The sequence below is a fragment of the Ranitomeya variabilis genome, chromosome 5 (assembly GCF_051348905.1).
Source record: "Ranitomeya variabilis isolate aRanVar5 chromosome 5, aRanVar5.hap1, whole genome shotgun sequence".
Lineage (NCBI taxonomy): Eukaryota > Metazoa > Chordata > Amphibia > Anura > Dendrobatidae > Ranitomeya > Ranitomeya variabilis.
In genome coordinates, this window is record NC_135236.1 from 80,588,320 (window position 1) to 80,602,207 (window position 13,888).

At 44.9% G+C, this 13,888-nt stretch overlaps 1 protein-coding gene across 3 annotated transcripts in view; it reads left to right on the forward strand.

Moving 5' to 3' along the window:
* LOC143774869 (adhesion G protein-coupled receptor E5-like) overlaps window positions 1–13,888 on the forward strand; it is a 163,597-nt gene that overhangs the window by 133,156 nt on the left and 16,553 nt on the right. For all 3 annotated transcript variants that reach the window (XM_077262640.1, XM_077262641.1, XM_077262642.1), the window contains 2 exons: window positions 7,394–7,552; window positions 11,087–11,278. In XM_077262640.1, coding sequence (XP_077118755.1) covers window positions 7,394–7,552; window positions 11,087–11,278 — 351 coding nt within the window. The remainder of the gene's footprint in view (window positions 1–7,393; window positions 7,553–11,086; window positions 11,279–13,888) is intronic.

A 13,888-nucleotide genomic window follows, 5' to 3' on the forward strand; every position in this document is an offset into this window, starting at 1 on the left:
TGAGTAAAATGTAAATTGATCTTTTATTATATAAACTACTGACAATGTAATGTAATTTTAACATTTTACTGCTTTATCTGGGTATGTGGTGTGTGAGAAGGTCAGACACATCATGTTTAGTTTATGAAGGAGGGACTCCGATGTGCCCTGTTTTAGGCCACATTCACACATTCAGTACTTGGTCAGTATTTTACATGAGTATTTCTGAGCCAAAATCCAGAGTGGAACAAACAATGGAAAAGTTTATTAGAAACATGTCACCACTTCTGCATTTATCACCCACTCTTGGTTATTGCTTAAAAATACTGATGCAAAATACTCACCAAATACTGAATGTGTGAACGTAGCCTTAGACATAAAGAAGGGCCTCATATACATTCTGTTAAAATTGTTAGAAAGTGGGACTCCTAGACTCATAAAGCTTATGAACTAAGTGTAATGGGCTTCCAAAAATTAAGGACTGCAATAAACAATGGAAGACACGTAGAGGAGGGCCTCAGTAATTTTTTTTCCATTTTTAAGGTGTGGAACTCCTAGACTGGTAAATTCTATGCACTAAGTGCAAGGGTCGAAAAACATTTACCCGGGGAGTTACCGTATTATTATTATTATTCATTTTTATAGCGCCATTTATTCCATGGCGCTTTACATGTGAAATACGGGGCAAATATAGACAAATACATTCAACATGAGCAAAAACAAGGCACACGGGTACATAAGGAGGGAGGACCCTGCCCGCGAGGGCTCACAGTCTGCAGGGGATGGGTGATGATACACTAGGAGAGGGCAGAGCAGGTTGTGCGGCGGTTCAGTAGGTTCAGGATCACTGCAGGCTGTAGGCTTGTCGGAAGAGGTGAGTCTTCAGGTTCTTTTTGAAAGTTTCTATGGTAGGCGAGAGTCTGATGTGCTGGGGTAGAGAGTTCCAGAGTATGGGGGAAGCACGGGAGAAGTCTTGGATGTGGTTGTGGGAAGAAGAGATGAGAGGGGAGTAGAGAAGGAGGTCTTGAGAGGATCGGAGGTTGCGTGTTGGTAGGTAACAGGAGATCATGTCACAGATGTATGGAGGAGATAGGTTGTGGATGGCTTTGTAGGTCATTGTGAGGGTTTTGAACTGGAGTCTCTGGGCGATAGGAAGCCAGTTAAGGGCTTGGCATAGGGGAGAGGCTGGGGAATAGCAGAGAGACAGGTAGATTAGTCGAGCAGCAGAGTGTAGGATGGATTGGAGTGGTGCCAGAGTGCTAGAGGGGAGGCCAGAGAGTAGGAGGTTGCAGTAGTCGAGGCGGGAGATGATAAGGGCATGCACTAGTGTTTTTGTGGTGTCACGGTCAAGGAATGCGCGGATCCGGGAAATGTTTTTGAGTTTGAGGCGGCAGGAGGAGGCAAGGGCTTGGATATGTGGCTTGAAAGAGAGGGCAGAGTCGAGGATCACCCCGAGGCACCGGGCGTGTGGGCTGGGGAAAGTGAGCAGCCATTGACATTGATGGATAGGTCTGGTGGAGGGGTAGAGTGAGATGGGGGAAAGATGATGAATTATGTTTTGTCCATGTTCAGTTGTAGAAAGCGAGCAGAAAAGAAGGCTGAAATAGCAGACAGACAGTGCGGGATTTTGGTAAGTAAGGAGGTGAGGTCAGGTCCGGATAGGTAGATCTGCGTGTCATCAGCATAGAGATGGTACTGCATACCGTGGGATTCTAAGAGCTGTCCCAGACCGAAGGTGTAGATGGAGAAGAGTAGGGGTCCTAGAACAGAGCCTTGAGGAACACCGACTGACAAGGGCGAGGTGAGGAGGTGGTGTGGCGGAGGGAGACACTGAATGTCAGATATGATGAGATCCAGGAAAGGGCCAAGTCTGTGATGCCAAGAGATGAGAGGATTTGTAGCAGAAGGGAGTGGTCCACAGTGTCAAAGGCAGAAGACAGGTCCAGGAGAAGGAGGACAGAGTAGTGTCGCTTGTTCCTGGCAGTTAGTAGGTCATTGGTGACTTTAGTTAGGGCAGTTTCAGTTGAGTGATGGGAACGGAAGCCAGATTGTAATCGATCAAAGAGGGAGCAGGAGGAGAGGTGAGAGGACAGTTCAAGATGGATGTGTTGCTCCAGCAATTTGGAGGCATAAGGAAGAAGAGATATCGGGCGATAGCTAGACACAGAGGATGGGTCGAGGGAGGGCTTTTTGAGGATGGGTGTGACTTTGGTATGTTTGAAGGATGAGGGGAAGACACCTGTTGTGAGTGAGAGGTTGAAGAGGTGCGTTAGGGTTGGGATGAAGACCGTGGAAAGGTTAGGGATGAGGTGGGATGGCAGCGGGTCGTGCGTGCAGGTGGTGAGGTGTGATCTTGACAGGAGGGTGGAGAGCTGATCTTCTGTCATGGTGGAGAAGCTGGTTTTGGAGGAGCAGGGGTGAGCAGCTAAGAGGGGCAGTGGGCGCTGTGGGCCAAAGCTTTCTCTGATCGTATCGATCTTCTGTTTAAAGAAAGAGGCAAAGTCTTCAGCAGAAATGAGTGGGGAGGGAGGGGGTGCAGGGGGACGGAGTAGAGAATTGAAAGTGTTGAAAAGCTGTTTAGGGTTGTGAGACAGGGAGGATATGAGAGATGAGAAGTAAGTTTGTTTTGCGTCAGTGAGCGCGGACTTGAAGCTGGCGAGGGACTGCTTGTATGCGGTGAAGTGGTCAGCAGAGCGGGATCGCTTCCATCTTCGCTCAGTGATCCTGGAAGCCCGTCTCAGTTCTTTAGTCAGGCTGGTCAGCCAGGGCTGCCTGTTGACTGTACGAGTTTTGCTATGCATGAGCGGGGCGGCCGAATTGAGTGTTGCTGTTATTGTGGCGTTATAAAAAGCAGCAGCAGCATCTGTGTCATGAAGGGAGGCTATGTCGGTAAGAGGGAGAAGGGACTCAGAGAGTGATTGTAAGTTGAGATGTTTGAGATTTCTGCGAGGGAGTTTGTGGAGTCGGGGTTGCGCACTAGGAGAGGAGAGGGAAGAGAATGTCAGTAGGTTGTGGTCAGACAGGGGGAGGGGTGAGTTAGTGAGATTAGTAAGGGAGCAGAGGCGGGTGAAGACGAGGTCCAGGGTGTGGCCATCTTTGTGAGTGGCCTCAGAGGACCATTGAGTGAGGCCAAAGGAGGCAGTCAGTGATAAAAGTTTAGAGGCAGCTGAGGTGGAAGTGTCAATCGGGATGTTGAAATCACCCATGATGATAGTGGGGATGTCAACAGAGAGGAAATGAAGTAGCCATGTGGTGAAGTGGTCGAGAAAGGTGGAGATGGCTAGTTCTGGGGGGCGGTAGATGACAGCCAGCTGGAGGTTGGAGGGGGAATAGATGCGGATGGAGTGCACCTCAAATGAGGGAAGAGTAGCGGAGGGTGGTAGCGGGATTGGAGTGAAGGAGCAGGTGTCGGACAGGAGCAAGCCAACTCCTCCACCACGTTTGTTGGTGGAGCGAGAGGTGTGAGAGAGGTGGAGACCGCCGTAGGAAAGAGCAGCTGGAGAGGCTGAGTCAGAGGGGGTGAGCCAGGTTTCTGTGATGCCAAGGAAGGAGAGTTTGTTGGTGATGAAGAGATCATGGATAAATGGCAGTTTGTTGCAGACGGAGCATGCGTTCCATAGTGCTCCAGGTAAGGGGACCGGGGGAGTGGGGGCTGGATGAATGGGTATGAGGTTGTCATGGTTGGGAAAACGTGCGGAGGATCGAGGTAGGGGGTTAGAAATGAGTGTGGGGATGTGTTGAGGTGGGCCAGGATTAGGGGATACATCACCAGCAATGAGGAGTAGCAGAGAGAGCGTTAGAAGGTGGGAGCAGGATAGGACATGATGTGGCTGTGTGTGTCTGGAGAAAAAGGATTGTATGTGGAGGAACAGTTCTGAGGATAAGGTGAGATGGCTGGGGAGGATGGAGGAAGAAATGACTAGTTCCTTACAAGGTGGAGGGATTGCAGGAGATTGAAAGAAGGAAAGTAGTATGGGGGTGAATGAGAAAAGAAACCGAAACATTGTAGTGGTTTGGTGTTCTGTTACCTTCCAGTCAATTCCAGTCCAATTCAGTCTAATTCAAAGTCATAATTAAAAAGATGTAATTTAAAAGATGGAAGTTAAAAGATGAAATGCAGCAGACTGCGTCTGTAGCAGACGCCTGCATGTGAATATATCCCCAGTTAAGGGCAATCAGGTGTGAATGAGGGGGTGGCTGGGTATGGGAGACCAGATGTAGTGAGTTAAGCAGAGGTCATAAAGAGAGGGAGGGGTTAGACTGACCACTCAGAGATGCCAGAATAACATAATGAGAGACATGAAACAGGTCATGGAAACAGGCTGATAGGTAAGAAGCATACTAAAAAGGATTATATGTGCTGCACCCAGACACTCAGATCCAGGGAAGGCATAGAAAATTCAATGCAATAAACAGAAACATTCAGGAGCCAGGGAGAGCTGGGGAAAAGTCAGTGCATACCATGGAAATTCAATGCAATAAACAGAAACATTCAGGAGCCAGGGAGAGCTGGGGAAAAGTCAATGCATACCATGGAAATTCAATGCAATATATATATAAATATATGTAAATTAATTGTAGAGGTAGGCCCCATACACACCCTATATATACCTATAAACAGGCACCACTCATTGATGATATAGAAAAAAACTCTTTATTAAACATCAGAAAACACCAAACATGGTGAAAACAGCCCACAGTGGGCAGCAAGTGAGAGACAACGGATACAGAATAAAAAGGGTAGACACCTGGCAACAAAATCATGAAAAAATATCCTATAGATTACTGACGTAAGATACTAACTTGGAATGCTTTGTATGTAAACAAGGGTAGTATGTTATAATATTATATGCAGTATATTATTATAGTCTCTGCACAATTAGTCACACTGCAATGTTGCATACCAAAAACACATATACTCCCAATACGAGGAGAGGCTAGTACACCTTATATGCCACATAATAGGAAAATGCACAGAGACTATACTGACCATACGCATGAAGTACAATATCAGTTCATATTTACCAAATAGAATGGATAGCCAGGCGTCCACCACACCCGATGTGCGTTTTGCACGAGTTGCTTCCCCTGGAATGGAGCACCAGCAGTATACAAGTCCTGCAATAGCAATATTAAACACTGCCTATACGCCTGCTATAAAATACACTCTCCCACCTATAACTCTCCCTGAACTGCTTCCTGAGGACAGTGTGCTGAGCATCTCGTCATTAACTCTTATATAAGACCCCATGACGTTATGCGGCTGGCCAATCACAGTAATGCCAGTAGCTAATAGGACAAGAACATTACCATGTACAGTATGTCAGGCAATCCTCGCACGTTTATTGGTTGTCTATCAGGCACTAAACATGCAGGTGGAGACTCGAGCATGGCTCTCGGGCACCCGTGATACTTGATCGATTAACTAGTGTGCCCAAGCACTCCGATGCTCAATCAAGAATCGAGCAGTGTAGAGCACGCTCGCTCATCGCTAATAAAGATATTATAAAAACAATTGTCAAAAATGCAACTCAAAAAACGGTTTAAAAAGGAGCCTGTCATGTCCCCAAATGCTAGTAACCTGCATATAAGTGGTTAATCTACACGTTAAAAGCATCCCAATGCTGTCCAGTCTTATTACAGCTTTGAGTCATAGACACATGAACGGAGCGGCTACAGCAGTGGTGTCAAACTCATTTTCACCAAGGGCCACATCACCATTATAGTTGCCTTCAAAGTGCCAAGCCAATTGTAATTGTAAAGGCTCATACAGACGTACGTGTAACCTGGTACAAGCACAGACTACAATGTATGGACTGGCCATGGACTATAAGAGATCTGTCCCTGGGTAGTATGGCTCAGAAAAGTGTGCCAGACCTCAGAGTCCAAGATGGACTGCTTCATATGCATTGCTAAGTACTGGCTGCGTCTCCTCTGATTCGAAGATGGAGCCATACAAATGTGCTGGCTGACAGCGTTTACTGTTTGTGTTGGCTGACTGCGTTCACTGTTTTTGCTGGCTGACTGTGTTCATGGTGTTCACTGTGCTGGCTGACTGCATTCACTTTTTTGTGTGGCTAACTGCATTCACTGGTTATGCTGACTGAATGCGTTCACTGTTTTTGTTGGCTGACTGCGTTCATGGTGTTCACGGTTTGTGCTGGTTGACTGCTTTCATGGTGTTCACTGTGCTGGCTGACTGTGTTCATGGTGTTCACGGTTTGCGCTGGCTAACTGCGTTCACTGTTTTTGCTGGCTGACTGCATTCATGGTGTTCATGGATTGTGCTGGCTAACTGCTTTCATGGTGTTCACTGTTTGCGCCGGCTGACTGCGTTCATGGTGTTCACTGTTTGTGCTGGCTGACTGCGTTCATGGTGTTCACTGTGTTGGCTGACTGCATTTATGGTGTTCATTTTTTGTGCTGGCTGACTGTGCTCACTATGTTAGTTGTCTGTGCTGGCTGATTGCCTTCATTTTTTCAGCTGGCTCACTGCATTCACTTTTTGTGCTGGCTGACTGCGTTCATGGTGTTCACTGTTTGTGCTGGCTGACTGCGTTCATGGTGTTCACTGTTTGTGCTGGCTGACTGCGTTCATGGTGTTCACTGTTTGTGCTGGCTGACTGCGTTCATGGTGTTCACTGTGTTGGCTGACTGCATTCATGGTGTTCACTGTTTGTGCTGGCTGAGTTCACTGTTTGTGCTGGCTGACTGTGTTCGCTATTTTTGCTGGCTGACTGGGTTCATGTTGTTCACTGTGCTGGCTGACTGCATTTATGGTGTTCACTTTTTGTGCTGGCTGACTGTGCTCACTGTGTTAGTTGTGCTGGCTGATTGCGTTCATTTTTTCAGCTGGCTCACTGCATTCACTTTTGTGCTGGCCGACTATGTTCATGGCATTCACTTTTAATGCAGGCTGGTTGCATTTAATGCTTGTGCTGACTGATTGCATTCACTCACTCACTCATCAAGATTTCACCCAAACCTTGTGCTGGTGCTGCCCCATCTGTGCTAAGAGCTGGCTGCATCTGCTCAGATTCCCAGATAGCATCAGCTCCCTGTGCTTGCTTTGCCCCCTCTGCTAATCTAGAACACAGCCAGTATTTAGTAGAGGAGGAAATGCCAGCATGGGGGCTGGTGCCATCTTAGATTTTGAGCTCCACAATATGGAGCACACTTCGACACTAGTCCACATTGTGAGCCTGCACTCCCCGGCATTTTGATTGACAGCATCTGTGCACAGTCACCTGTCAATCAAAGTGCAGGGGCATGCTTACAGCTGCCAATCTTAACACCGTGAGCTGTGACTGTAGCCACTCCAACACACCTCTATAATTGAAAGCTGGCAATATAATTACTAGGAGAGAAGGTCTATGCGATAACCATTCCTCTTAAAGAATTATTTAATTTGCAGGGGGATTCCAGAAAATTTACTTGTGTGTCCTGGTCAGAATCAAACAATAGTTGGAGCAGCAGAGGATGTGTTATGCTGAAAAGGGATAATGGTGGAGTGACCTGTAACTGCACACACTTGACCAGTTTTGCCGTCTTGATGCTTTTGCACGACTATGAGGTGAGATTCTTTTGATGATATGTTGGCCCTTTTTATTATGTAAGGTGTAATATAGTCTTCTTTATAATATTGCACGTATTAGTAGATCATATAATTGTAAAAAAAAACATCAGTTGTAAATTCCCAATGAGATGTAATGGGATTGTCCACTACTGTGACAACCTATTCTCAATCTGTTTCCTGCTTGTAAAATAATAACAACTTTACTCAGCTCTGGTGTCGGCGCCATTCCATTGGTGTTGGTATTTGTTCTCCCGGTATCGTGTGACATTGTTATGTCACGTGATCCCTGCAGCCAATCATTGGCCACTTCACTCTCCCTGCCTTCGAACAAATCACATATATCTGGACAGCTGCGGCTTCTCACTTCCTCTAGATATATGTAATTCATTCGAAGGCGGAGAAAGTGAAGCGGCCATTGATTTGCTGAAGGGATCATATGACAATGTCACACGATCCCGGGAGAGCAAATGCCAACACTGCTGGAATGGCAAAAGGGGTGAGTATTAGTGTTATTATTTCACTGGGGGAAACATAGGGATTGAGAAGGTGTTGGTTGACTATTGGACCACCCCTTTAATTGCCAACTTTCATGGTTGGGATTCTGGGAGACTACTGGTTGTGGTGTGCAAACATCCCAGCATCATGTACAAGAAACCTTCTTTTTGTGAAGTTTCAGTGGCACCCAAGAGATTTACCTATTTTACCAGAAGTCTCGGAGCTCGCTCCTTCGACCAGGAGTCTCCTGGACATTCTGGTAGAATTGGCAAGTGCTGAGTGGCCCTACTACACAGATTGTAACAGATTTTTTTTCCAACCACTGACATTAATTGCCCTTTCACTTTTAAAAAAAAATAAGTTCTTCAGCAGCTTCAGTATATTATTCTATATTAAAATATATAGAATAATTATTGTTATTATTATTAATTTATATAACACCATTAATTCCATGGTGCTGTAGATGAGACGGGGTTACATCAAAATACAAATATCACTTACAGTAAACAAAACTAACAATGACAGACTGGTACAGAGGGGAGAGGACCATGCCCTTGCGGGCTTACATTCTACAGGATTATGGGGAAGGAGACAGTAGGACGGGGGTTGCTGTAGCTCCGATGATGTTGAGCTCCGATGAAGTTGAGTTAGCCGCGCGGTCAGTTCAGGCTATAAGCTTTTTTTGAAGAGATGGGTTTTCAGGTTCCGTCTGAAGGATCCAAATGTGGTGGACAACCGGACAGGCTGGGGCACATAGTTCCAGAGGATGGGGGGTATTCGGGAGAATTCTTGGAGGCGATTGGGTGAGGAGCTAATAAAGGAGTAATTAAAGGAGTGATCTAACTCCAATCACTTCCACATCTGGAGTTGAGCGGGACTGGCAACGTCACATCTACAAACATCATCCAGCTCATGTATACCAGAGTAAGGGACCAAATGTGGCGAGGCATACCTCGTGGTCCCAAATCATCTAATAAAGAAATTCTTGGAGGTGTGCACATTACGACATGTGATATGCTTTCACTCTCCCACCACATACAGCCTCATCTTTCTATTTGTTGAGACCCTTGGTTTCCACGATGAAAGAGACTGACATATCTAAGAAAAGAAACTGTTGTTTACTTGATCCAAATTCTGAACATATATACAATTGGCAGCAAGGATACTTCTTAATTTTTTCATCTGTAACACATAACAGAGACACAAACTTGGTGGTTACGGGCGGAGGCACAATTCTTGTGGAAAATGTTACAGTTGAACAACAAGCTTTACTGAAGACCTCCATCTTAGAGCCACACGAGTCAATGTATGCCGCTGTGACCTCCCACACACCATAGGTCACCCAGGTCAATATGTAACACTGTGACTTCTTATATGGAAATACTCGAGCCTGGTTGGTCCTGTATTTCTTCACTAAGTCCACTAGAACTAGTAAACATTTTCTGTTCTTCTTTCTGTAATCTTTCTAAGATGCCTCAACTTGCCTGTGTGAGGAACTAACGCCACTGTTTCTTGTGATCTGGACTTGCTACCCTATTGCAGGTCTGCTCTTCTGCACACACCCAATATGGCTAAACTGACTGAGAATCTACTTGCTTCTCTCCAAACAAACCTCCAAACTGCCTAAAATAGGGACTGATTTACCCAATTAACTGGTAACTCTTCCCAACTGCCTGGCACATACAGTTAACCATATCACCCCTGAATCACAGGAAACTGCAGCAGGTATGAGGATGAAAACACATAAAAACAAGAGGTAATTTAAGTAATATATCAAGTGTTTTCAGAGAGGGTGTTTGAGCGTCTTCTCCACCTTTACACCTTTAGTTCAGCGTGCACTAAGGACATCTATAGGTGAATTTAATTGGTAAAGTTACAGAATGTCAAATTATCAATAAGCCAAAGCAGGAAGGAAATGAAAGGAAATTGTAATGGAAGTTGTGGAACCACTGTGCCGTGGACCGAGGAGCTGGAGCCGCGTCTAAAACAGCAGCAGAACCTTAAAGGGGAAGATAGTCGAAATGACCAGAAATGGGTATACTTGGCTGGTACAGACAGTCACACCAGGTATTGGCAGGTACGGATGGAATACAGGCCGACACGGCAAGTGCAGGCAGGTGCGGCTGGTATACAAGCTGGCACGGCAGGTGTAGCCGATATACAGGTTGGCACAATAGGTTCAGGCAGGTACGACTAGTATATATAGACTGGCACGGCAGGTGCAGGCAGGTACGACTGGTATGTAGACTGGCACGGCAGGTGCAGGCAGGTACGACTGGTATATAGACTGGCACGGCAGGTGCAGGCAGGTACGACTGGTATATAGACTGGCACGGCAGGTGCAGGCAAGTGCGGCTGGTATACAGCCTGGCACATCAGGTGCAGTCAGTTGCGACTGGTATGCAGGCTGGTATGGCAGATGCAGGCAGGTAAGGATGGTATACAGGCTGGCACAGTAGGTATGGCTGGTATAGAGGCAAGTAAAGCAAGTCCAGACAGGTGCTGGCGGGCACGACTGATATACAGGCAGACAAGTGCTGGCAGACACGGCTGGAATACAGGAACACACAGCAGGTAGAAAAAGACAGGTACGAGTAGGAACAGGCAGGTGCTGACAAGTACAACCAGAAACAGGGGACCCGAGAACTAGGGAGCATGCAACAAGGCAGAGTGTGCACGTTATTCAGACACCTCCCATCAGGCGGAGGTGCCTTAAATAATAAGTGTCTCCCAGCCATTGGCTTTGGACACTTTAGGAAGGCACATGCCCTAAGCACAGTGCCCGGGGATCTGCACGAGGAAGAAGTGCGGAATGGGATCTGCACGAGGAAGAAGTGCGGAATAGGGGCCGTTGTTGCAAGTGAGGAGTGAAGCGTGCAGGAACGTCGGCGGCACAAAAATCTATTTTTTTATATGGTAATGTTGGAAAAATTGAGAAAAATTATTTTGTAATTGATTTGAGTCTTTCATTATTTCAAGTCTAATTCTTCATAAAATAACAGTTTCATAACGTAATCCTCACACTTTGTATTCCAGACCTGGGCTTTGACTCTCATTACACAAATTGGGCTCTCCATCTCGATCCTATGTCTTGTGCTGGCCATCATCACTTTTTGCTTTTGCCGATCTATCCGAGGAACACGTAACACCATTCACACGCACCTGTGTATCAGTCTCTTGTTTGGCAACTGCATATTTCTCCTTGGAATTACAGCGGTCTGGAACCAGGTAAAATTCTATGACATTTGTCGAATATATATGCCCTACAGTTTTACAATATTAGGTATTACTGGATTTTAGTAAAAATGTATATCTTTCCACATATACAGGTACGCGCTGGGTAATGACAAAAATTAAAGAAAGAAAATGGCAACAAACAGAGATTCTTGTATAATTCGGTCAGAGATCACAATAATAAAGTGTCCCAATGCTGCAATAAAAACCGGCAGCTAAATGGGTACAAGGCGGTTTTCCCTACCTTTACTGTTGGTAATTTTCCAAAATGAGGAAGCTGAAATGGTATCCCTCGTCTTCTCCGCTGAATCCAAATAGCGGTACGCTTGTAGAAGCTGGTGGCTGCCCCGGTCGGTAGCAGCCACCTAGAACTAACCTTCGATAGGGAGCGGGATCCTGCAATGCCGGTGCCGCGTGTGGTGTCAGCGGTGATCCGGATGGTGCGCAGCACCTGCGTGACATAGGCGATCACGTGACCGCTCACACAAACCGATGGTGAGTACGGGGTGCGGTAAGGATCAAAACCAACGCGTTTCGGAGACGCCTGTCTCCTTCCTCAGGGGCAGCCACCAGCTTCTACAAGCATACCGCTATTTGGATTCAGCGGAGAAGACGAGGGATACCATTTCAGCTTCCTCATTTTGGAAAATTACCAACAGTAAAGGTAGGGAAAACCGCCTTGTACCCATTTAGCTGCTGGTTTTTATTGCAGCATTGGGACACTTTATTATTGTGATCTCTGACCGAATTATACAAGAATCTCTGTTTGTTGCCATTTTCTTTCTTTAAATTTTGTCATTACCCAGCGCGTACCTGTATATGTGGAAAGATATACATTTTTACTATATAGTTTTTTCTTACAGACTGTTTGTGGAAGTCTGTTGGTGTCGCTGCTGGGAGCGTTATAGCTTAGTGACACTTAGCGCCACCATATTTGGGATTTTACTTTATTACTGGATTTTACTTTACTGCCATTTTGCTTTTTTTTATATAAATGCAAAATGATTTGCTGCTCACTGAGTTCAGTTGTTAGACAGTGCATCCACATTGCTCAGGTGAATCCAAAAACACTACACCTTGCTTCACTGCACATGCTCCAGATTTAGAGAGCATATAAGGAGAGGCGTAAGATGAACAATAAAAGTACAATACTTTAATAGAAATAATTTAAAAGACAAACAATGTTAAAAAAAAGTGCCAATATAGTGCAAGGTGATGAGCCAAAGAAAGTAAGTGGCAGCACCAGATGGCAGGCAAGAGCAAGATGTAATGCTAATAGACAATGTAGTCAAAGATTGAAAATACACAAATAAGTACCAACATAAATAATACTTGCATCCAGAGACTAGAAAAAAAATCATATAGTGTATTGACTATATTCCCATAATCCTCAAAATTACGGCTAAAGTGCCTGCAATACACATTGGATAGAATGCTGGAGCATATATGTGAAAACCATAGTATCCTACATTGATGTAATGAATGTAATAAACATATCTTACTTCCCCATGCTATGGTGCCACTTCCCCTACGCGCGTTTCGGCGGAGTGCCTTCGTTATGTTCCAGATTAAACAGAGACCATGTCATACTGTTGGTCAGCCTCTGTCTGATTTTTTTTTTGTCAATTTTAAGGTATCTGCACCTGGACTGTTTTGAGCTCCTGCTTTTGTAGTGCAAACCGCATCAGGGAGCGCTTGGTCCCTGGGTAGTTTTACAGGGGTTTTACATTTCCTAAATCAGTTTTGAAGAGTTTTTAAAAAGTGTTGGAGAGTTTTTCTCCTGTAGTGTTAAAGCTGCAGCTTTTTCATTGAACAATTTTTGTCTAATTTGGAGCAGATTCCATCAGGAGACACTTCAAAGAAGTAACATACATCTTTATTTTATCCCGCTAAGTTCCCCCAAGCATATAAAAAAAAAAACATCTGGTTTTCATCCAGAAAAAAATGGTTGATTTTCCATCTGTATTTTCATCCGGTTTTTGACATAATAAAAATTACAAGATGAAATACAGTTTTGTATGTTAAGAATTGCAAAGTATCCATAAAAATCGAATGCTATAAGGTCGACTTGAGTGGGATTCAATTTTTTGAGCACACCCATAGCTGTGAAAGGGTGAATCTCATCCTAAATACGAAAGAGAATAATGCATGCTGCAATTTTTTTTCATGCAGACATTTGGTCCATATTATAAATAAAATGGCATCTGAACATCCCCATTGAATAACATTGGTCCGATTGATGTACGTTTTTTTCATGAACAGCACCCAGATGAACAATACAGTTATGTGAACCCAAAGAGTCAGAACTTAGGAATCCAAGTGTATTCAGTCTCCTCCCACCCACCAAGCCTGACTGACAGCTGCAGCTTGTACTGAGCAGTGTGACATCACAGCAGGGAGGAGGGACACTGAGCAGCTGTCAGTTATGTTAGGTGGATGGAGAATGACAAACTTTCATAAAGGATTCTAGGGTCGTAATGTACAAAATAGTTCTATCAATATACAGACGTGTCCATCTATAATTTTCCAGGATTTTAATTAAGACCTCCAATTTTTCATTATATAAATTCAATATATTACAAGAAAATGCTAGCAAAATTCTAA